The sequence below is a fragment of the Tachypleus tridentatus genome, chromosome 9 (genome assembly GCF_004210375.1).
Source record: "Tachypleus tridentatus isolate NWPU-2018 chromosome 9, ASM421037v1, whole genome shotgun sequence".
In the NCBI taxonomy this organism is placed as follows: Eukaryota; Metazoa; Arthropoda; class Merostomata; order Xiphosura; family Limulidae; genus Tachypleus; species Tachypleus tridentatus.
The window spans coordinates 57,488,777-57,515,164 of NC_134833.1; the positions used below are offsets into that span (position 1 = coordinate 57,488,777).

A 26,388-nucleotide genomic window follows, 5' to 3' on the forward strand; every position below is an offset into this window, starting at 1 on the left:
CACCACCCACCGCCAACTCTTTTACAAACGAATAGTGGAATTGACCGTATCATTATAACGCCCCAATGGCTGAAAGGGCGAGCATGTTTGGTGCGACGGGGATTCGAACCCGCGGCTCTCAGATTACGAGTCGAGTGCCTTAACCACCTGGCCATAATAAAATCAAATAGCTATGCGCTCACCCTACGCTTGGTATTGCTAGCATAAAAATGAAAACCAGATTCAAAGAACATAAAAAGTCACCTAGACACGTTTTCGAACACTGCAAGTCAAATAAACATAACATGACCACAGAAAACACTCAAATACTAAGTCAAGAAACAAACATAAATAAACGCAAAATTAAAGGAGCCTTACTTATACAACAACTCAAGCCCAAAATAAACCAATACAAAGGAACACCTTTATACCTATATTAAAAATAAATATAATTATAAATAATATAAAATTATATATTCAAACATCTAAGCACGCCCTCTACACTCCGACACTCAGTTGCACAACCCCTTTCAAACATGTGGTCAGCTTCCGGTCAGTTACCTCTTTCTTTGTGAACCTGACGATGACCGAAGAAGGTCGAAACGTTGTTCGCTCTTCTATGTAAAACATTTTCTTAACCCAAACGAGCCGTTTTTGCATATATATTTCTCTACAAGTGGGTTTCTCGACATCACTGAAAATATATCTAATACGAAGGCAAAAAAATGAACCGTAGATTAAATTTCCATAATCCCGCCTAAGAAACTTCCCGCGGCTATTGAGGGTTCCCTCTTGTTTAGTGACACATTAACATAATTTCGTATACAAAACACCATTTTTATTGTTGAACTTTTTTGAATTGAAATAAAGGTAAAGTAATTTGTAAAATTATCACTAGATAGCGTCAACACAGAAAAGTTTAGAAAATTGAAACAAGGACATATAATGAAGTACACATCAGCCTTCTTTTGAGGTGTTGAGAATAACATTTGAGCACGAGCTTCTTCCGTTTATTTGAATTTAATAACTGGATACATCGATTCAAATTTGAGCACACCAACAGAACTGTTTAGTATAAGGTATACAACTGGTAAAGTGATTCTACACTCTATTGATTCGTTAAACAACTCTTGCTATTCGATTATTACGTCTCTGGCTGTTGTACAGTTAATAATCATTTTCGTCCTTTAGGAAATAGTGAACGATTAGAAAAATACTTTTATCCTTTTATTTATTTATATATTCAAATGTCCAGAAGCAAATTTGAAATGAGGAAACATCTAAACGAAAACTTTATAAAATTTTCTTCATCCAAATATTCATACAAAAATATTTATCTTTTGAATGGATTTTAAAAGGATGACGTAAACGGTCCATATTTTTCAGTCTGTAATAATGTTTGTTTAGCAGTAGCCTGTTAATTCTACTAATAAACACAAGTTCTGGATTTGGTGGTATAAATGTAGAGGTGTAAAAAGTGTCCCCATGAAAGAACAAAATAATAAACACAAGTTATAGATTTGTTCACATTAAATGTGGAACTGTAAAGAGTATCCTTATGTAAGGAGAAAGTAATAAACACAAGCTATATATTTTTTATATATAAAATGTGGAGCCATAAATAGTGTCCCCATCAAATAACAAACTAAAACACAAATTTTAGATTTGTTCTATGAAATGTAGAGTCGTAAAAAGTGTTCCCATCAAAACACAAGATCGAAATTTGTTGATATAAAATGTGGAGCCGTAAAGCATGTCCCCATGAAAGAAAAAAACTAACAAACACAAGTTTTAAATTTGTTGGTATCAAATGTAGTAGAACCGTAAAGAGTGTCCCTATCAAAGGACAAATTAATAAACACAAGATCTAATTTTGTTGGCATAAAATGTGGAACCGTAAAGAGTGATCTCATCTAAAAACAAAGAAGTAAACATAAGTTCTAGATTTGTTGATATGAAATGTGAGCCATAAAGAATGTCCCCATCTAAGAACAAACTACTTCTAGATGTGTAGCCTTAAAGAGTGTGAAAGTTCAAACAATATTACAATTAATTTCTCTGTGTCTTACACAAGGTTTCCCTCTTACTACACAATTTTATTGTTCCTGCCACATCTTCTGTGACAAATTGTTAATGTTTAACAATGAGACCCTTAACGCTCACTTCTTATTTTCGACTATAGTTCTAAATTTAAATTAGAAATTTAACTCATTTTAAATTAGGTGTTTCATTCTGTGGCAGTATAGAATAAAATTATACCGTTGACTGATGGGTCCTGTGGAGATTTCCGCCTATCACATCTTACCGGGCTGAGTACACAACAAATCAAACCCAATTAAGATGTTGGTTTATCTAAATTTTTGTTCGCTCGCTTCTCCTGCAATGCAACTGTTCAATAACAACATTACTTCAGATCATTACCAATAAAAACGACGGTGTTTTCTCTACAAACAAGGACAGAATTGTAAGATAATGGGATAAAGCTTAACATCCGATACTTCTTTATTCTGTCAGTCATCCATAAGAATTAATATTTTTAAAACTCTTGACGAAAAAAGTAGGTTACAAAAATATGCAAAGAAAAATATCGTTCGCAGAAAAAAAAAGATAAACTAAAAATTAATCTTGGATAGAAGTATTCCTCTTGTGGTACTTTACAAGTATTCCTCATGTGGTACTTCACTTTACAAATATTTCTCTTGTGGTACTTTACACGTATTTCTCATGTGGTACTTTACTTTCTTTATGTCTTGAAAATGCTAGCAAAAGTAAAACTCTCTTTATTTGTCTGTTGTTTAAAATATAAAACTGAAGAGTTTGTTTGTTTGTTTTTGAAATTCGCACAAAGATACTCGAGGGCTATCTGTGCTAGCCGTCTCTAATTTAACAGTGTAAGACTAGAGGGAAGGCAGCTAGTCATCACCACTCACCGCCAACTCTTGGGCTACTCTTTTACCAACGAATAGTGGGATTGACTGTAATATTATAACGCCCCCACGGCTGAAAGGACGAGCATGTTTAGCGCGACGGGGTTGCGAACCCGCGACCCTCAGATTACGAGTCGCACGCCTTAACACGCTTGGCCATGCCGGGCCACTTGTATTAGAAAACAGTTTATCGTGTGTGTTTATGTCAGTACAAAGCTCTACAACAGGCTATTTGTGTTCTTCGCCCCTGTAATTTTACTACTGCCCAACTCAAGGGGGGTCATGGTTAAATTGTAAAAAGCAAGCCATAAAAGTATTTATTATACTTAATTGTCAGATGATTTTTTCTTTAAATATATTTTTATACAGTTATTTGGTAATCGTGCCTTCATTCTAAGATTCGATAATGTAATCTCATTTCGGGAGTTGTTACTATTTTATTCCAAAAGTTGCGTGACTTATTCATATAATATTTGAATAAATACAAATTTAAAAATGTTCGTTGGGTGTCTCTTGTGCAAGTATTCTAATTATATCTTTGAAAACACTCTGGATTGGTTGATTGAAAGAACTAACAGCTGAAAGAAGTTCAATAACACCTAATAATGAATTTCAATTGTCCAACACAAGAAATGCTTGAATAATTTTATTGACATGTGATTAGGTATGTGGGGGAAAAGAAAATGTTATTAGTTTACATATATCTTTTATTGGTAGCAATAAAGTAAAGGTTTAATAACTTTTAAAAAAGTGTGTTTGTTTCTAACTGAACACAAAGCTACACAACGGATTTATGTGCTCTATCAGCCACTGGAATCGAGACTCGATTTTATGCGTTGTAAGTCGGCCGGCAGACATACCACTGTGTCACTAGGAGGCCCGTTAAAATTCACCATCAAAGACTGTTTCAAACTCGAAATGATCTACAGATGTATTGAAATCATCGAACAAGTACAAACAACAAAACGGCATTGTGTGAGCTCTTCTGTTTATTTCTTCTAAATTTGTTAATACTTTTATGCTACATTAAAGGTTAGTTTCTAAGTTAAGTATATATTACGTTTTATTACAGTATAACCTTATACAATTATAAATTTTTTTTGAAACTGTATCAAACATTCATTATCTTACATCACTTCAGATTTGTTTACTGTCACAATGTGCTTTCTTACTGAGGTATTTTTACCTGTCACCACATGTGGTGTCACCTATGATACGATATAATAATTAGAGTGGATGAACATTCACTTCCTCAAAGACCTCAGCGATTAGTGATAATGGTATATTTACAACAGAACAACATTCCATTACTAAACGATTAGTGATGGTAGTATAATTATAATATAACAACATTCCCTCACTTAGTGATAAAAGATGGGTGGTATAATTGTAATATAACAACATTCTTTTACTTAGTGATTAAAGATGGTGGTATATTTATAACGGAACAACGCTTATTTACTTAGAGCGTAATGATTGTGACATATTTATAACAGTAAAAAGTTCATTCTTTTTGTGATTAGTGATGGTGGTATATTTACAACAGAAACACATTTTATATTTTAATAAAATGAAAATTGTGTACATATTAATAACTTTTTTTACTCATATTTGTAGGATAGTAGCATAAGACAATAAAATAGGCTAACGTCACCTCTTCCTTAGTTGTGTATCATACTAAAGTAAGACTTTAGAACAAGTTAACATCACCTCTTCCTTAGTTTTGTGTCATACTAAAGTAAGACCTTAGAACAGGTTAACATTACCACTTCCTTAGTTCTGTATCATACTAAACTAAGTCTTTAGAACAGGTTAACATCACCTCTTTCTTAGTTCTGTATCACACTAAACTAAGTCTTTAGAACAGGTTAACATCACCTCTTTCTTAGTTCTGTATCATACTAAAGAAGAACTGTACAACAGTTTAGTCCATCGCTGGTACAGTGGTAAGTCTGTGGATGTACAACGTTAAAATCAAGGGTTCGATTCTCCTTGGTGGACTCAGCAGATAGCCCGATGTGACTTTGCTATAAGAAATATTTATATATAACAGGTTAACACTATCCCTTCCTTAGTTCTATACGATACTAAAGTAAGACCTTAGAACACGTTAACACCACTTCTTTAGTAGTTCTGTATGATATTAAAGTTGAAGCTTAAAAAAGGTTATTACCCCTTCTCTCAAACTCTTTTCAGTAAAAAACAAACTCTTAAGACAAAGACTGTTCTCCAGTTTATCGAGGGCCGTGCTCACCAATGTTGATTGATAAAGGATGCCACGATCATTTTTCTCCCAGCGGCTAAACAATCATTTCGATAATATAGCATGGTACAGGTTGTCACGGTTAGAGGAAAAAGAACTTTCCCTATATCTTTCAGGGAAATGCTGCGTTTCTGAGAGTAATGACTGAGCTGAGGTATTTCTTTAGATTACAGTGCAAGGTTTCTTTAGCAAATTATGTCAAAACTGGTTCATCTGAGAGATTTCATTCCCGCAGATGTTTGGTGGAATCATTGTGACCCTACTTTCGCTTATAGTAGACATTATTTCGGAGATTAAACCCTTTTGTTTATGCACGTGCAAAGATACCAATATCAATAATTCGTACAACGAGTAATTTATTAAGATACAAGCCAACTTTTATAGCACCAATACATTCTTATTTGGCGAAGTTGCAATATCTCGGATACGTTAGGAAGAAACTAAAAACGGTTTTCATATAATTTTTGTTAACTTAGGTTCTAAGTTTTAGTCCGTCAATGTATGAAAAGTAGCTTGTATTTGTTCATTTTTTGCAAGATGATCGTAAAAATTGAATGATATATATTTCAAAAGGTCTTGTAGATGGCGCTAGCGTTGAATCTGTCAAAAATGTAATCAAGAAATTAGTATTCATCGACTGTAATTAGTTTTTATAGATAAATATTATAGAAATACAACAATAATTGAATATATATATTTATAAAGAAAATTAAGACACTGATAATACAAGTTACATAAAAATGTTATATTTTGATTTGCAAAATCATATACCTTATGCTGTTAATATGCGTTTCGATAAAATTCATAAAAGAGCTGGGTGTAAATGAAAATATTATTTAAATGCTGTTTTATTTTACAGTAATTAAGTTATTTGCTATTTAGGTCAGAAATATGACAAGTTTATACATATCTAAATGTAGAAAACATGGCGAGGGTATGAAGAGAGTAGAGTTGATAAAGAAACGGCGGGAAGAGTGAAGTATAAACAGAGAAGTGGAGAGGGTGTGAAGAATATAATATAAACAAAGGTAAAGAAGGTATGGATAGTATAATACAAACAGATGTGGAGAGGTGTGAAGAATATAATACAAACAAAGGTAAAGAAGGTATGGATAGTATAATACCAACAGATGTGGAGAGGTGTGAAGAATATAATATAAACAAAGGTAAAGAAGGTATGGATAGTATAATACCAACAGATGTGGAGAGGTGTGAAGAATATAATACAAACAAAGGTAAAGAAGGTATGGATAGTATAATACAAACAGATGTGGAGAGGTGTGAAGAATATAATATAAACAAAAGTAAAGAAGGTATGGATAGTATAATACAAACAGATGTGGAGAGGTGTGAAGAATATAATATAAACAAAGGTAAAGAAGGTATGGATAGTATAATACAAACAGATGTGGAGAGGTGTGAAGAACATAATATAAACAAAGGTAAAGAAGGTATGGATAGTATAATACCAACAGATGTGGAGAGGTGTGAAGAATATAATACAAACAAAGGTAAAGAAGGTATGGATAGTATAATATAAACAGATGTGGAGAGGTGGAAAGGGTGTAAAAAGTGTAATATAAACAGAGGTGGGAAAGGTGTATGTTATATATTGTAAACACGATGGTTTTACCGCTTAGGAGAAAAAGAAACAAACCTGTTACTTGAGTTCACATTAGCTTGAACCAACGTTCCATCTTTACGGTTTCGCCATTCAGTTTAGTTCTGATGAAGCCATAAGGGCAGACCCCGGTATGGCCAGGTAGTTAGGGTGGACGACCCGTAATCTGAGGGTCGCAGGTCATACCAAACGTAATCGTTCTTTCAGTCGTGGAGGTGTAATAATGTGACGATCAATCACACTATTCGTTGGTAAAAGAGTAGCCAAAGAGTTGGCGGTGGGTGGTGATGACTAGCTGCCTTACACTGCTAAATTAAGGACGACTAGCGCATATTATCTTCCTGTAGCTTTGCGCGAAATTAAAAAAAAAAAACCCGTAAGGGTAAAATGTTGGACCGAATAAACTACTTTTTAATTTAGTGTTATAGGTCATCTTTCCTCACGCTACCCCAGAACAGCAGTAATCTTTGAGAAAATATGATTAATGGAATCTTTAGTACAAAACTAAAAGTAAAGAACAAGCGTAAGATCCGGTGTTGATTTTCTTATCTTATTTTAGGTCTTACAGAAATAAATCGTAACCTTTTCTTTACCCTAAAAGTTTTTGTTTGTTTGTTTGGATTTAAGCACAAAGCTACACAATCGGCTATCTGTGCTCTGCCCACCACGGGTATCGAAACCCAGTTTCTAACGGTGCAAGTCCGCAGACATTGCTCTGTGCCATTAGGGGACGCTTCAAAAGTTTCAGGATGTCATCGCTACTGTCTTTATTAATCTATCAGTTACACGTACTTCGTCACTAGAGGTGTAAAGTCTTTACTCACAATGGATTAAGTTCTTATTTCCAATGAATGTTTCAATGTACATACAAGTTTGTATTTGGATTGATTATAATCCCCAACGTTTCAAACTGCCTATTCTTATGTTTATTTTGTGTTTAAGCACAAATATACACAACGGAATATCTGCGCTTTCACCACCACGATGCTGTTTCTAAAGAATCTAGAGTTTACACGTTAGTAAACAGACAAAGAAATCGTTACAGAACTAATGTAGCCTCATAAAATATAAGTTACACGGTGTATGTTGTATGACCATTTCTACTGGATAAGGTTGTACCACACTTGTTGTTTGTTTTGAAGTTAAGCAGAAAGCCACACAAAGGGCTATCAGTGCTTGGCCATGGGGGAAAATGTATCAAACTAATTGAGAAACTTACGCGTAAATTTAAATTTGAATATTTTTTTATTCGTAGTTACCTAATGAAAGATACAAACTGATTCACAGATAAATATGTCGCCTTCCATATTTTACATTCTAGATTTAATTAGAGCAAACTTTGACCACCCTAAAAATTGACATTCAAAGTTTCGTCTCTAATTGTTTTAAAAGTAATCCAAGATATGTGTTTATTCCAACTTCTTGGTTGGTGATAATATAAATTAAATATATATGTATATTAACATTTTTAATGTCTCAGATAATATATTAGACATAATATATAAAATAAAAGGACTTTCAAAATGGTAAAAAGTTCCTAAATAATATAAAGATTTTTCCGCTTTTAGGTTAAGAAATAACTTATGTAAAAGGACAATAGAACAAGTAGATATAATGTTTCAAGTAAGTGATACGCTTTAGGGTCTACTGGTAATGATAAACCATATCATTAATTCATCAAAACTTAAATCCAGTGCTTCTATGTTACTACAACTGAGTGTCTTAGCAAAGGAAGGAAAACACATGCTCAGTTATAATTCTAATCTGATGTTTTAGTTTCCAAGATAAACCTGGAAAGCAACTCTAAGTTTTGCCTCAAGATAATATTGATCTAGAGAGAAATATCCGATTTTGTGGAAAGTTGACGCTGTGATTGGATTCGAGGTATAACAAATCGGGTTGCATCTTGCAAACAGGTAGGCTTAGAGCAATCGAATTATCGCTTCTCACAACCACATATCTTGTTTTCGCGGTTTTTAGTCAGCGCCTTTCACAAAATGTTGTGACATGGTCACAATGACTTCGTCAACAAAGTCACGAAAACCGTATGTTTCACACGTGGCAACGTTTTCAAGAACCATTTCTACAAGGACACAGTCGTAGAAGTTGTAAATTCTATATTAGATTCATATTAAAACTAGTCAAATATTGTATGATGGCCATTATGGCTTCTGTCTTGTTTGTTTTAAAGCAAAACCACAACGGACTCTCTGCAGTGCTTACCACGGTGAATCGAACCCCATATTTTAGCGTTGTATGTCCATAAACTTACTATTTTCTTATCATAGGGACCGGAACTTGTTGGGAACTTCTTGAATATAATTTAATTCATCGTGGAAGTCAATGAAATTCTGTTTTTGTCAATACCAACTACGATTCCCCTCGGTGGTCAGCAGATAGCCGGATGTGGCTTTGCTATAAGAAAACACACACAATACCAACAACAAAAAAGTCACAAACTTTATGTTAAAAGATATATTTTTATATTGATAATTAAAAGCAGCACAACAGTAATTGTCTTGGAAGCACCTTAAATCAAGATTTTTCTGTTTAGGTATCGAGAAAATGTACTAAATTTATAACATCACCAAAATACAACCATGTTAATAAGATCAGGAGAAATTCGTTTTCGTTTTTTTCACAAAAGGGGGCGCGAGTTAACTGGCTCCGTAGTAGAGCTTTGGATTTCAGGATGGGTGAAACAAGATTGAGTCCATTTGATACCACAAATTATTCTCCACATTGTGGAAGTGTTCTAAGAAGATCAGTCGACCCTCTAGTACGGATGGTGGGTGAGTGGTAGGGTGTGAACCGCCTGGTCAGTGGCTTAATGTTAAGGATGGCCGAAGTTAGCCTTGGTATCTTTTGCCAATGATAATGAACGGATGGACTGCTAAAGATGCCCTTGTTTATAAATGTATTTGCGAGTTGCCTGCGATACTGACTTAATTATGTGTATGTATCCGCTGTGTATATGTAGATCCGATTATATGTGGCTCAGTCGTTTACAACAGAGTTTCTCAAACTAAAAGTTGTTAGAAAGAGTTAGGTTGGTGTATTAAATGAAAAATATGTTAAGATACTTGATATCTGCAGGTTTATCAGGGTATCAAATGACCCGAGGGCCTTGGATTCAAAAAGTTTGATAACCTTTTGTTTAAGCACAATAAGTCGCGCTTTATTAAAAAGGAGTTTATGAAAATCAGATTTCTGCAAAAGAAAATTAAAAGAAAAATGTGTCTGCCTGTTTGAACGCAAAAACTACGAAACGGGCTAGTTATTTAGAACGGTGTTGTTGTATTCACAGCAGGGATGAAACTATTAATCTTAGCGTTATAAGCCCTAAAACTTAGTGCTGAGCCACTGGGGTTAAAAAAAATTTCAAGTAAGTATATAGCTTAAGGTTGAATATGACAAAAAGAATTTCAGTGCACTTATTATAACCGTTGTAATAGCTTGAAGTTTCATACAAAAAAGTAATTACAGTTAGATAAAGGTACCATGGTATTCACACATCTGATTGAACGTCATACTATTGAACAGTAATGAATGTAAGAACCAATGGTACTTTTCACACCTGGTCGGGTGTCTAGATCGATCAAGCTCGTGTCAGGTTTCGGGAGAAATGATAATACGTTTTCCAGCCGCGCTCCTAGAGTCAGTGGGAGGAGATAGGAACTTGACGTTTTTACTTGCCTTTAAATACACACATCACTTTCGAAGTCTAGATCAAAGAGGAGTGTGGGGGAACTGAAAAAAAGTAAAATTTAATCTTTAGAAGAGTAGAAACATTAAATTGAAAGTGGTCGCGGTTTAAATGGATTTAACCTTAATTCATTTCTCATTTTACTCTGATTAAAAAAACAATAAATTAAAAGGAATACCTTTAAGTAAGCTTACGATTAAAAGATTTTCTCTATCTAAGATGAAATATACAGAGAGTGGACAAAAAAGTGGCCCACTTGAAAATGTTATTAATTTGTTATAACTTTTATTAGATAACAGAATTATATATAAAACTATATTTTTTTTAGAACGTACTCGACGAGATCTGTTTAAATATGATTTCAAATCCTAATTTATCACTGGCTTTTGTTAATACGTAAACGTTTCATGATTTTAGTTACATATTCTCTTTAAAAATGCTCTAGTTTCTCAGATCTTGTTATTCCAATTAGGCTAAAAATGATCAAGCAAGTTTATCTGTAATAATGGAGTCGTTAAAAGATATCTTTAAAAAAGAGAATTGATGTTTAGAAAATGCCAGGTCTGAGTTAATTGTTTTTGAATTTCGCGCATAGCTACACAAGGGATATCTGCGCTAGCCGTCCATAAGTTAGTAATGTAAGGCTAAAGGGAAGGCAGCTGATCATCACCACCTACCACCAACTCTTGAGCTACTATTTTATTAACGAATAGTGGGATTTACCGTCACTTTATAACGCCCCCACGGCTGAAAGGGCGAACACGTTTAGTGCAACAAGGATTCGAACCCGCGACCCTCAGATTACGAGTCGAGCGTCTTAACCATCTGGCCACACCGGGTCGGGCTGAGTTAAATCGATTAATTAAAGATCGCAAGCTAAACAAGAACGATTAACTTTTTGAAGTACTCAAAGAAGGATGACAGTCAATCACTTAGGAATATCTGCACAAACTCATTCAAAGCATGCCACGTGGATGTGAAGCAGTACTGAACTCCTAGGGATTGCCAACTAAATATTAACTTATCAAACTGGTTTGTGTTGTTTTGAGTTACATTTTTAAGTTCCCTTATTACAGAGTAAATTGTTTCATCATTTTGTAGGCTAATTTGAGTAAGAATATCTAAGATACCAGAGCAAGTGTACAATACTTTTAATGATAATATGTAACCATGGAAAGTTTAGGTATTTACAAAAGCCAATTTTAAACTTAGGATTTCAGATCATATTTGAACAGATCTCGTCGAATGCGTTCTAAAACACATAGTTTAACAGATTTTTCTCTTATCTAATAAACGATATAACAAATTAAAAACATTTTCAAGGAGGACTACTCTTTTTAGCACCCCTGTATAAAAGCTACTAGGTGAGTGATATGTTATAACAAATTAAGAACACTTTTCATATCCCTGTTATCTTAAAAAGAAACAAGATAGAATATTCAGGATTGAAAAAAAAATATCTGATAAACCAGGACTTGTTACAGACCTCTCTAAGTAGTTGAATTGTTGAGTTTTTTTTAGTCTTGTTGTTAAAGTGTTCCAAATGTAAAAAAAAAAAAAAAAAAATATTGATTTCCACTATATTTTGTTCTACGTTTTAACGATGTTTATAGAGAACTTCCGCATACTAGTATCCTGCTATCATTAAGATTTCATTATTATCTCTTTCTTGAAATTATCTAATCGAAGACAGAACAAAGAAAACAATATAATCGCAATATATCGTTCACTGCCTAAAATAATCTTCATAATTTACGTCACGATACATACAGAAATATTAGTTATTTTAATTGTCCGATATAGTAACACATAATCGATGCTGAACCGCCACCATAGGGCTCCTATTTTCTTTACTTTTTTACACATATTAACTGCAATGTTTCTTTTACCAGAGGCCTGGCATTGCCTGATCAACCATCTGCGGGTTGTGAGTTCGAATCCCCATTCCATTAAATCATGTTTTCCCTTTCAGCCGTCTTGGCGTTATAACGTTACAGTCAATCCCACTTTTCTTTGGTAGAAAAGTAGCTCAAGAGATGGCGGTATATGGTGAACTTGCTGCTTTCCCTCTAGTCTTACAATGCTAAATTAAGGACGATTAGCGCAGATAGCCCTCGTGTAGCTTTGCGCGAAATTCAAAACAAACAAAGACTGTTAGATAGTAATCGAGATATAACAGCGCGAGCTGCTTTTCTAACGAAACTACGAAATGAGATTCATCATCTTATGGTTGTCAGATGTACATCAGTTAAGTTTATATTTACATAAATAATACTATTGAAATAATTCAGGCATAATTGTTAACTTGACTGCTGAAGGTTGAAAACTTTGAAAATTTCGTTATGTATACATTCTTTATCTTTTCACAGAAGATGCGCTGTTATGTCATCTGATTAAGAATTTTCTGACATGTTCTCACTGAGTTCAGAATCTAATTACTCCATGTCTGACTAGTAAGATTCAGAAAGACTGGTGAATATTCATCGTGATGTCAAATTTGGTAAACTTACATTAAGGAAATGGATTTTGCAAATAATGTTGTAATATTAAGCGATAGAATTTTCATATGGAAGCAGTGTTTGGGCTAGTACTCATTGACGTGCTGATATAAAGAAAGACGTTCATATATGAACACTTTATATACGTAAACATATGTCTTTGTGCCCGTGTAAAGAAAAAATCGAATACTTATTCTACGTTTAGCTTGCAAGTGATGGGTTCGCACGTGTTGAATAAATCCTTTACATTATGTCGTCAATATTGCGCAATTTTTTCACATTCTTAGCTCAGAATATACAGCTCGCAACTAAAGCGTTGTAGAAGGCTTTGAAATTCCTAACCCAGAACGTTTTCAATTTAGTTCTAGTAACAAATAAATGAAGGTTCGTCACAACACGCACAAACCTCATCATATGTTTTTAGGCTTTGGGGAAACATTCGTTTCTAACAGTGAGACCCACAGAAACTCAAAACTGTGACATTAAAAGTAAAGGCAATAATTATAGGGCTGTTAATATGCGAATACTGACACTTAGGTGTAGAGGTTTACTCACGTTACCAAGTATGGTAACATATGATATCTATCTAGATATATACATAAACATGGACCGAGCGTGGCCAAGTGGTGAGCGAGCGATCTGTAAATTTGTGAGGATGTGGTTTACATCGAGAGAATGAATAGCGCTCCAAAATCTGGAGCTGTGGGGCCGTAACGAGGGTGACTATAAATTCCCGGTATTAATTCTTTCAAACAAGAGTAGCCCAAGAGTCATTTGTCAGTGATATTGAAACACTGAATGTCCGAAACAGTTAACCCTTAAATAGCTTGCTCATAAAAGCAACAAATGAACAAACATTTGGAGAAGATATTGTTTGTTATTAAGCACAAAAGCTACACAAAGGGCTATCTATGCTCTGCCCACCACAGGTATCGAAAACCGGTTTGTAGCAGTATAAATTCGCAGACATAACATTGTGCCACTGGAGGTGCCGTTTGTGGATAAAACACGGCTACTTGGAGGCGTACATTGGCAATAATAATAAAAAGCCACCGGTATTGATAAGTGAAAACGGTATACAGAGAGCACATATTATTGGATCGTGGGTCTGAAAGCCCTTGCAGGATATTTAAATTTGAGGAGAGAATAAAACATAAAAGTTATTTTTACATTCGGAAACTTGATGTGAATAATTTATTAGGGATGAAATCAGCGATAATAATATTAGTAAATCAGTAGCATTGCTTGAAGTAATACTTCCCTAAGGATGTGGTCAGAAACAAAAATAAAAGAAAACTTCCAAAGGGATGTAATTAAAAACAAAAATAATCGAATACTTTCATAAGAATATAATAAAAAACAACAATAATAGAATAATTCTCTTGGTATATAGTCAGAAATAACAATAATGGAATATTTCCCTAGGAATATAGTAAAAAAACAACAATAATAGAATACTTGGCTAGGGTTATAATAAAAAAACACAATAATAGAACACTTCTCTAGTAGTATAGCCAGAAAGAACAACAGTAGAATATTTCCCTAGGGACATAATAAAAAACAACAATAATGGAATACTGCCCTAGAGATATAGTCAGAAACAACAATAATAGAATACTTGCCTAGGGTTATAATAATAAAAAACAACAATAATGGAATACTTCTTTAGGAATATAGTCAAAAACAACAATAATAAAATATTCTCTTGGGAATATGATAACAAACGACAATAATAGAATGCTTTTCTAGGGATATAGTCAGAAACAATATTAATAGAATACTTCCTTTCTGTTTTGATTTATCTTCTTCCCCATTCATGTACACAATCATTTTCTCTCTGACCATGATAGAATAGTTTTAAGAATAATTCCCATAATAAAATTATTCTCCATTGTTTTTTAGTAGTGTCTACAAGGAAGCCATAAACATTAAGGATTACGACACGTGCAAATCAAAACCAATATGGGAGGTGATAACATAACAAAATATAGATTTCGACATATAGATAAACGAAATGAAATGATGCACATACAAAAAGAAACATTATAACCGAGAGGATTACCTGGGAATTAGTAAAAGCTCACTTGATAGTTGAGATGACTGATTTTTTCCTCCCATTTTCCTAGTTTTTCAATAAATTAAAATAGCAATACTTTTCTTCAGAAATATTATATTATTAGGATAAAAAATTTATTTATAAGAGTACCTATTCCTGTATCATCTCTTCTCACATGGAATATTTAAAAATTATTTTGTTTTGTTTCAAACAGTGCGACTGAAATGTGGAATACATTTGGATTACGTTTCGGAATAATCTGAATAATTTATCGATTCAACTGAAAGTTTAGTCACTTCTTAGCCTCGACATAGAGTTTTCTGTTTTCAGGTACTACCTTTGGTGGACTGAGAACAGATAGCCCATTGTGTAACTTTGTGCTGAATTTCAAACCTTATTTTATAGTACAAATTTTAGTTCATAACTGTATCGTCTCTTGACCGATTTGAGATCTACAAGTTACTGTTTTTGACTCAGGAGGTCAAAGCATTTCTATTGATGTAGTTCACCACGCCCAAGATCTTGTATATTTATTTACTCTAATCCTGCTTAAAATAATTTCAATTTAAGGGTAGGCAAGTGGAGATCCTGATGAGTATACACGCACCCCACGTTTGAAATTGTGCTAGCAATTGCTAGCGTACCAATGTACGCCTCCAAGTAGCCGTGTTTTATTCACAAACGGCACCCCCAGTGGCACAATGCTATGTCTGCGAATTTATACTGCTACAAACCGGGTTTCGATACCTGTGGTGGGCAGAGCATAGATAGCCCTTTGTGTAGCTTTTGTGCTTAATAATCTTCTATATCTGCGAAACTTCAAATTCTGTTGGTCAGAGTTTGAAGTTTCGCAGATATAGAAGATTCCATCTTGTTTTCCTTAATATTAAAAACCATAGCGTAAGAACTTGTCCTTTCCGTAATTGGCCTCACTGTAACAACAAATCACAAACTATGACCTCATGGAACCACAGTCCAAAGAAGCTACTTAGTAGGCCACACCCACTCCGACTAACAGCTTTTTTTCCAGACAAAATGTCATACCTTTTATATATTTAATGTCTCAATGTATTTTAAGTAACTGTAAGTTATGCAATGAAACACAAAGCAGACTAGATATAAAAAGTCAGGAATTTTCCGGAAAATATTCAAAATTCCAAAAGTTGGTTTTTCTGTGTGAATAATATGTAATATAAACATATTACCAATTTATTCTTCAGTTTTTAGAGGTAAGTGTGAGGATTTATAACGCTAAAAATAGTTTTTTTTATGACGAGAAACCCACTTGAAATAAAAATGTGTCTGCTGATATGGTGAACAAAGATTACCTAGTAAGGCCGAAACTTTGTTTTCTGTTTATCAATAAAAGTGTTTATACCCACACCAGCCGTTCTGAGATATATGTTTAGCTTTTACTTTACCAAAATAACAGTCACGTACAGCTGGGTATCTTTCTCTTCTTTCAGGCTCTTGTAAAGGTGATTTTATGGAGAAATATAGTATTTCTTTCTGATTGACGTACCAAACTGAATACGTAACATAGTTACTTCCAATTAGTTCCACTAGGTGTCAAATTGAAAATATATCAAGTGTACCGATGTTTTTACCAAGTGTCTGGGTTTGTGTGTAAAGACATATCAGACTATCTGCTATATTCACCGAGGGGAATCCAACCGATTTTTAGCGTTACAGTTTTGTAGACTTATCTCTATGTCAGCGTGAGGCTTGTATCAAGTACTTTTATTCGTTTTTTGGGTGAGAAATTGAATTTTATGGCAGTCAAACATTTCATTTTAAAAAAGTAGAGGAGATTCGTCTAGATGGCTGTGACATGTACTTCTTCGTAGTATTAGAGTATCATGCAATGAGTTGATTCAAGTTGAAAGCTTTGAAATAATGATGTCCAGTGTATACAAATTATTAAAATTGGTATGCGTTGAAAAAAAAAGTGTAGTTAGTTAAGGTGTGGTTTATAGATACACTGCTGGCCAAAATCCTAAGGCCAATGAACATAAAAAAAAAAAAATATGCATTTTGCGTTGTTAGACTCAACCACTTATTTGAGTAAAGCTTCGAAAGATGAAAGTAAGAAAAGGAAAAAAAACAAACTTTTTTAGCATTTAATAGGGAAAATGTGAACACTGAAATTAGTCTAAATACTAGCTGGTCAAAAGTTTAAGACCATACTAAAACCAAATTTAGTCATTTGTGTTCAAGCATTAGCGTTGTCAACATCTCCCACTGACATCTCTGTGTTACATTGGGTTAAAAAAACAAGGCAAAGATTAAAAAGTTGACAGAATTTGAACGTGGCAGAATTGTCGAGCTGCAAAAACAAGGTCTCTCTCAAAGTGTCATCGCTGGTGAGACTGTGCGTGGTAAAACTGCTGTTGCAAATTTCGTAAAGAGACCCTGAGGGATACGGAACGAGAATTTCAAGTGGTCGGCCCAAGAAATTTTCGCCGTTGTTGAGCAGTAGGATTCGACGGTTTGTCCGGTAAGACACCAGCTGATCGTGGAAACCAGATTGAGGCTATTACGGACGCACGCAGAATGGAGTTCAAGAACAATTGGTGTATTCCATGGCTCACAAAAATAGGATAAGTCTTTAAGCGTTGACGATTGGAGGAGAATTTCCCCTCGGCGAAGAATTCGCGTTCTGGAAGGGTCTAAGGAGGCGCCAGGCTTAGCCTGCACAATAAACGTGGCGATTTGAAGAGGCGAGAGGTGGGGTGGCAGGCCGTCGACGATTACCGGCGGGACCGTTGGCGAGATCGGCACAGCAGGATCAGGTCATGAGAACGTCATGAGAAAAAACACCGTGAATAAGACGGCATCTACGAGAAAAAGGCTTTAAAAACCGTAAACGTCTTCAAAGGCCACGCCTCCTTCCACACCACGAAACGGCTCGGTTAAACATTGCTGAGAAGCACCAAATATGGGACATAGAAAAGTGGACGAAAGTTTTGTTCTCTGATGAGAAAAAATTTAACCCGGATGGTCCAGACGGCTTTCAATGTTACTGGCACGATAAAGATATCCCATCGGAAACATTTTTTACACGACACAGTGGAGGAGTTTCCATCATGATCTGGGGTTCTTCCTCCTTCCATGGAACAATAGAGCTACAGGTTATATAGAGGTGTCAAACAGCAGCTGGCTACATTGGCATGTTGGAGAGAGCATCCTTATTCACTAAAGGCCCTCACTTGTGTGGACATGACTGGATCTTTCAGCAGGACAATGCTGCAGTCCACAATGCCCGCCGGACAAAGGACTTTTTCATGGCGAATAACGTGATTCTTTTGGACCATCCAGCATGTTCGCCCGAACTGAACTAGAGTGAAAATGTTTAGGGGTGGATGGCAAGGAAAGTCTATAGAAATGGACGTCAATTTCAAACAGTGCAAACATTCCAGCCAGCCTTCTGCATACGCTTATATCGACCATGCCAAAGCGAATGTTTGAAGTATTCGCAATGACAGCGTTGCAACTCACTACTGAGACCTCTTGTTGGGCATTTTCTACCCTGTTTAGGACTTCTTTTTGACATAATTTTAAAATTTTAACCCGCTAGTATTTAGGCTAATTTCATCGTATTCACATTTTATCAATTAAATGCTAAAACAGTGTTTTTTTTCATCTTTCAAAGCTCTACTCAAATACGTGGTTCAGTCTAACAACGCAAAATGTTTGTTTGTTTTGGATTTTTGCACAAAGCTACTCGAGGGCTATCTGTGCTAGCCGTCCCTAATTTAGCAGTGTAAGACTAGAGAGAAGGCAGCTAGTCATCACTACCAACGGCGAACTCTTGGGCTACTATTTTATCAACGAATAGTGGGAATGACCGTCACATTATAACGCCCCCACGGCTGAAAGGGCGAGCATGTTTGGCGCGACGGGGATGCGAACCCGCGACTTTCAGATGACGAGTCGCACGCCTTAACACGCTTGGCTATGCCGGGCCTCAACGCAAAATGCATATTTTTTCTTTATGTTTATTGGCCCTAAGATTTTGGCCAGAAGTGTATTTTCGGTCCAGCATGGCCATGTGGGTTAAGACATTCGACTCGTAGTCTGAGGGTCGCGGGGCCGAATCCCCTGTTGCACCAAACATGCTTGTCCTTTTAGCCATGGGGGTGTTATAATGTGACGGTCAATCACATTATTCGTTGGTAAAAGAGTAGCCCACGAGTTGACGGGAGGTGATGATGACTAGCTGTCTTCCCTCTAGTCTTACGCTACTAAATTAGGGTCGGTTAATGCAGATAGCCTTCGTGTAGCTTTGCTCGAAATTAAAAAAAAATATTTTTTTTAGATTATAATTGCCATAAGATTTAAACAAAACTACATATAAACGCTATGTGTTAATAATCATAGTGTTTAATCAATATTATAGAAAATGTTAACATTAAATAAGGCTTAGAGAACGTAGCGTATTGGTGAGAAAGAAGAATATGGCACGTTCGTAAGAATACTACAAATTATTATTTCGTTTAAAATACATAATTTTAGTCTTGTTTGTTTTTATTTTTCTTATGCACACAATGGGCCATTTATACTGTGCCAACTACGGGTATCGAAACTTTATTTTTAACATCCTAAGCCCAGTTTATTATAAAGAATATCTGGTAAACAATTATAAGATCCTGAAAATATATTTTTGTCAATATAACGTTAAAGATTCACCTGTACAAAGAGAGTAGTTTCTATTCTCCAGAGACTGGATACATTTTCATACATTTTTTGAATTTTATGATCTGAAGGTTTATGGCATTTTATAAGTTACACGTTTGAGATTTATCAATTGACTTCTCAACTCATTTAATATATATATTTTTTGACTGTTCCACATCATTTACTCATTTTTATTGTTATTTTTATTACCCACTTTACTTTTATCACCTCTTTTCAGTATTTTTATATTACCATCATGGTAGCGTTAAACACAATGTTTGAACATTGGTAATAAGTGGGTAATAAATACATTAGTTTGGATTTTGAAAGGCTACAATACCAGAGAACCTAACATTTCTATTTTTCTTCATATGTTTAACATTTTAAAAGTTTACACGTTTTAATTTTTATCAGAAGATAAATCAAAATGGTAATGCTTTTTTTTACAGTATTAGTGAAAGTTTAATTAAAATAGTAGTGTTTTTTTTACAATATTAGAAACAAGTTTAATTAAAACAGTAATGCCTTCTAGAGCCTTAGAAACAAGTTTAATTAAAACAGTAATGCCTTTCTACAGCCTTAGAGACAAGTTTAATTAAAATAGTAATGCTTTTTTTACAGTATTAGAGAAAGTTTAATTGAAACAGTAATACCTTTCTAGAGCCGTGGGGATAAATTTGATCAAAATTATAATATGTTTCCAGAGTGTAAGATAATGCATTGTCAGGCCTCATCGGAAGTTTAATTAAAACAGTAATGCTGTCTTAGACTTGCAGATAACTTCTTTAAAACAAATTTTGCTTGCGTTTTATTTTTCGCAATTTGTTTGCGGACTCACACCGCTGAAAACCGGGTTTTGTACCGGTGGTTGGCACAGCACAGATAGTCCAATGTGTATATATTTTTTTAATTCTAAACAAACAATTTCTTGGGAAAATTATGATGTCTTAATGGGTATAAACTTAAAATTAAAGACGTTGAAAATTTATATTTAGTATAAAATTATCTGTTTTAACGACACACGTGATGAATTTGATGGATCAGTGACAATTTTAATATGGAGTCAACAAACACAAGCTAAAAACTTTTAGTTTTATAGATTTCTGTGAAAAACCGATAAACTTTTCTATTTCTGTGTTTTATCTTTCTACTTATCTACATTTTTATGTCATCTTGTTTACAGAACGAGTGAGCTGTAAGGAAATAAAACGTTTGAAGTCTAGTGCAGTAGAAGTAAAAATTATACGTAATTTCACCAAGTGTTTTTATTTACTTAGGTATAAAGTTTAGATCTCGATTATTTATAAAGATTCTCTACGAAGTCATCCATTCGTGTAACATAAAATTTTGTGTGTTAAATGTGATAATTTTCAGATAGGTACTCCATAACTTGCATGTATTTCCATCGATGTAATAATTTTACCTCGGGGTTTAACAAAAGTTGTCTATAGAAGCTATGACATCAACAATACCTTACGGGAAGTATTATTTACGTGCATCGTTAAGCTATTACACCGAGAACATTATAGTGCAAGTCTCCCTGTGGTGTAGAGTTTCACGAATCATTAGTTGCCGAGAAAAAATAATTTGGTCTTTGATGACTTGATGGTAAGGGGAAAGTTTGTTTGTTTCAGACATTCCTGAAAAGCTACCCAAGGGCTATCTTCGATAGCCGTCCCTAATTTCGAATCAATGGACTAGATGGAAGGCAGGTAATAAATAACATCTATTGCAATATCTTGAACAGCTCCAATCGAAAAGTGGGATTTAAACTTTACACTTATAACGCATCAACAGCCCAGCACTGTAACCACTAGACCACTGGTAATTCATCAAAAGAAAAGAAAGAAAAACGCGTATGGTGAACAATGAAGAAAGTTTAATTGAGGTGTTTGACTGGTGTTCTTGCTCGTGTAAAATACAAAACAAGGAACGCGGAATCTTTCATCAAATTCAAATAATTTCAATTTATATTTTATTTTTCCTCTCCAGGAACAATAGATAAGATTATGCTAATTAGTTTGGAAATTGTAACTCGCCTCTTTTCTCTTGCTACCTAGGCACAGTGGCATGTCTGCGGACGTACAAAACCAGAAACCGGGTTTTGATACCCGTGGTAGGTAGAGCACATATAGTCCATTGTGTAGCAAACAAACAAACATAATCCTTTTTCTTCCATAACAGTGAATTCTTCCTAGAAACAGCCACTATTCTCTGTTTCAACAATGAATATTCCTCCGTTTGTCCACTGTTTTCTATTACAACAATAAATTATGCTTGAACTAAACACCTGTTTTCTGTTTCAATAATGAGTTGTGACTTAACTCGTCCTATTTTCCGTTAAAACAACAGTTTGTGCCCGAATTCGGTTCTTGTCTTCTGTATCAGTGATAAGTTGAATCTGTTTATGTTTTGGATAATATAATTACACATTGTGTTGTGATCAATCAATTGTTGGCAATGTTTCACAAGCAGTTATCGGTTAATCAATGACATTTCAACGTGTCTCTTGTTTGTGATTATAACAGACGTAGGTGAATAGTCAGAGTTAACATTATGTATTTTCAGTCAGTACCATGAATATGTCCACAAATATTAAAGTTTGATTACATTTTCTTAAGTTATTAGGTGTAAACAAGTTCTTTTACATTAGCAGATTTTGCCGTTTATATTTTTTACAGCCAAAGGCTACAAAAGCTTGTAGCAAGGCTGTTACCTATTGGTTATTTGAAATAAATAAGAAGTATGAGAAAAAACCTGTAAGCGAGAGTAGCATAGGATTTAAGCTAAATCCAACATTATACGTAGTAAGAAATTATGATGTCCATGAACAGATTGTCCAGGTTTAACTTAAGTTCGCTTGAAACATATTTTGTTTGTTTCTCCGCTAGGGTGCTTCTGTAGATCAGGTGCGAGAGACATGTTTGATATTGTTGTTCGTGTGAGTGGGATTATAAGATCTTTATTGCTATGTACTTGTCACGTGCAGAACGTGTCGAAAATAGCCCACGTGTTGTTTCCACGCGCTGAAGGCTGTACTAATACATGTTAGGAAAACCACACACTGTAAACAGCTTAATGTCCTTTGACGCAAGAAAAGTTTGGGATTGCAAACAAACTAGATTTTGAATTCAACAACTTTTATTTTGCAACTCGATTTCCTTTATCTCTTAGATTCCACAATCAGGAAACTAATCATTTGAGCTACAAAAGTTAAATTTAGAATAATTATAGTGTCGTGTTGTTCAGAATGATATTATTTTAAAAGACTTCCCGTGGTTTATTCTGCCAAATTTCGACTAAAATGCAATTATCATGTTATCCTTTAAAAGACATTGGTGAAATGGTAGGAAAATTCTATTAATGGAGAGGGCTCAAACTTGTCAGAAACAAACAATAATATAAAAGCCGAGAGACTAATCAAACGTGTTAGTAACAAACAATAATATAAAAGCCGAGAGACTAATCAAACGTGTTAGTAATAAACAATAATATAAAAGCCGAGAGACTATTCAAACGTGCCAGTAACAAACAATAATATAAAAGTAAAGAGACTAATCATGCACAGTGACTAAAAACCATATATCAGTTACGTCTTTTCTTTCTTCCACCAGGTGATCGTCATGCAACGTCAGATGGACGAAGAGTTGTGACGTTTTTCGTGATGATTTTGATTACATTGATTATTAGCATGTAATAAGACGCCGATAAGAATCCCAAGGAATAAGCTGGAGGGGGGGGGGACCTCCAACTATTAAAACTGATGTCTTGGGTGAACTCGTGGTATAAAGACAATCTTCTGGCCAGTTTATTGGTCTACATATTGAAGTGTTATTACTTGGGTGCTTTACTTGAACGTTTCTGAAAACATATATTATTAGGAAGAAGGAAATCATCCGTCATGAAGGCCGCTGGAACTTCCTGGGGTCGTTACCAAACATATATTCTGGTCCTGGAACTTTCTGGGTTCGTTACCAAGCAAATATTGTGCAACTGGAACAACTTTGGGTCGTTACCAAACGTATATTGTGCTACTTGTTTTCTGGTTTATATGCTTACTTTATTCGTGAGTGACTAGCTCTTGTGACAAGAATGGTGGAGAAACACCTGACGTTTGTTCTGTTTCGACTTCGTGTTCGGGAAGTCAGTCTCTGATATTTGTATACATATAACAGACAATTATTTAACTAGATACTTTTCATTTAGCTTTTCGTTACTCGTGTTGTTAAAAACAGTATGGTTCAAAGAAAACATTTAAAAAGTTACATCACTGTGATATAGCCAAATATCTCATTGTTTGATAAATGCTTAAATATTAAAAGAAAACAAAACAGGAAATAACTGAATTTAATATACAAACAATCGCGTATTAATGAAACGAAAAACTAAAATTATGGTTTACGTGTTCGTATGATAATATTTATCCCGATGAAGTATGTTTTTATCACATGTTAGTGTGTACCCAGTCTTCTGGAACACAGCATAAATCATTTATTCATAGCTTATAAATTTATGAGCAAATATAATTGATACTCTTGTATCTTCACTGTTTAATGATTGTTTAAGCTAACTGTTTTTATATATTGATGTATTTTGTTCATCTCAAGAGAAATGTAAGGGATCCTGATTTTACATAGTTCTTCACAATAAACATAAAACTGTTTTAAACTATTGTGCTACTTCGGGTAATGTTTTCATTAAAGAAAAGGTCTAACTTATTAAAATAAGAGCGTATAACAAAAATGATTCTATTTTTATTTAGTTATTCTTGTTCGCCTCTTCATATTACACCTCAGCCAAAGTTTACTTCCTAAGCTAATTTTCTTAAAGACAAAATTTGTTCAACGTTAAGACTAGAAGCTTATGCCACTAAAGAATCTGGCTTTAATATACGAATTGAGCACAGCACAGGTATTTGTTGTGTAACTTTCTGTTTAGTCATAAAATACAAATAAAGCAACACTTATCTGAGTAAAATATACTGGAAACTAAATTAAGTGTTGAGAATCTAACTTAAAACTAGTAAACCGTGCTCTTTAATTATTGTATAGATGTCGCTGGAAACAACAAAAAAGAAAAATTATAAATTGAGATGTTTTTCTTCAGTGACGTAATTTTTTAGACAATCTGTTCTAATAATTTAGATAACCGGGTTTCGAATTCTGCAGCATTAAGACTTTTAAGGAACGTTGCAGGTTCCGGTTAGATTTATCAGGAACACTACAGATCTCGATCCCTTCTCCTGCGGACTTACACTGGTAGAAAACTGATTTCCATAGCCATGGTGAGCAAAACACAGATGACCCTTTGTGTAGCTTTGTGCTTAATAACAAACCACACCAACAGATACCAGCTAGATATACCAGTAATGGAACAAACTTCATTTGGACTTATCAAGAATAAACAGGTTGCACGTACATTTATTAGAAATGAAATAGGTTCCACCTTGGTTAATAAGGAATACAACAGAGTCCATCCAAATTTATCAGGAATTCTCCAGATCCTGATCAGTAATTATCAGATAAAAATGTAGAATTTGAATTGAACCATTCAAGAATAGCAACAATCTTGGTGAAGTTCGAAATGTCAAATATGTTAAAAATAATGAAACAGAAAACAAAAATTCTCTTATTGATAAATTAATAGAATTACAAATATTTTATAACAGTCCTGAGGTTTATCTTCCGTAGTCCACTTTATCGTTTGATTTATCATTCGTTTCCACGTTTTTAAAACGAACGTATATTTTGAAAATAATTCAGAGAAACAATATAATCGCAACCATTCATTCCTGTAACGTAATTGCTCTATAAAATCAGAATCAAGACAAGCGACATGTCATTACGTCTTGTGACGTAAGGGCTTTAGAAAAATCATTTTTTAGTTATTTTTGAAAACACGTCTTATGATGCTTATTATTGTTGATAATATAAGTTGTGTTTTATTTTACACTTTTTTCCTTCATTTTTTACTTCGTAACAGACCTTATGTAAACATTGTATTAGAATCAACTTTGTTATTTGGTAATTATTTTTTTATTCTGAGCAAATGGACAAGAGATGAGGAAGAGATAAATGTTTTTGTACTACTTTAGTGTCATTGTTTTATATTCTATTAGAGAGCTTTGTCATAAACAAAACTAAATGTCGAATATTGAAACTAGACTCTTCTCTGTTATTTAAGTTATTAATAAATAAATTGAAAAGTTGCTGACAAGAGACACACAGCCGTAAATTTTGTATTATCTAAATTGTGAGATTTAGTTCTGTGTTTCAAATAATTGTTTCAGTTTGTGTTGAATAAAGCAATCAAAAGTGTAACTAACTTGAGCATATCAAAATTACATCTTCATTATGAACATTTCAAATTGAGAATCCTCGAAGTAATGTAAAAAAAAAAAATATTTCTTCGAAAATAAAGAAAAGAGTTTAGATACCTTGTGTCTTTTATTTTTTATGTATGTATACACACGTATATACAGTTAACCCTGAATTTAGAAGAAATGGGTATCATAGCATTCATTTATCATTTCTATATGAGTAGCGATACTACAATTATATATTGGACTAACACAGAATAAGTCTGAAATACAATGTAAGTTGATGAGAAAAGTTCTAAGCTCTCTTTGAAAATATTTCATTTCGTGACGACCTCTCACACA

At 34.1% G+C, this 26,388-nt stretch overlaps 1 protein-coding gene across 3 annotated transcripts in view; it reads left to right on the top strand.

The window, feature by feature from the left end:
* The window catches only part of LOC143225291 (uncharacterized), a 222,701-nt gene that overhangs the window by 131,829 nt on the left and 64,484 nt on the right, over window positions 1-26,388 (top strand). For 2 of the 3 annotated variants that reach the window (XM_076454431.1, XM_076454430.1), the window contains one exon: window positions 23,342-26,162. The exons of the other annotated variant lie outside the window; for it this stretch is intronic. In XM_076454431.1, coding sequence (XP_076310546.1) covers window positions 23,342-23,424 — 83 coding nt within the window. In that variant the 3' untranslated portion in view covers window positions 23,425-26,162. Of the gene's footprint in view, window positions 1-23,341; window positions 26,163-26,388 lie in introns of those variants that run through there. 3 annotated transcript variants of the gene reach the window in all.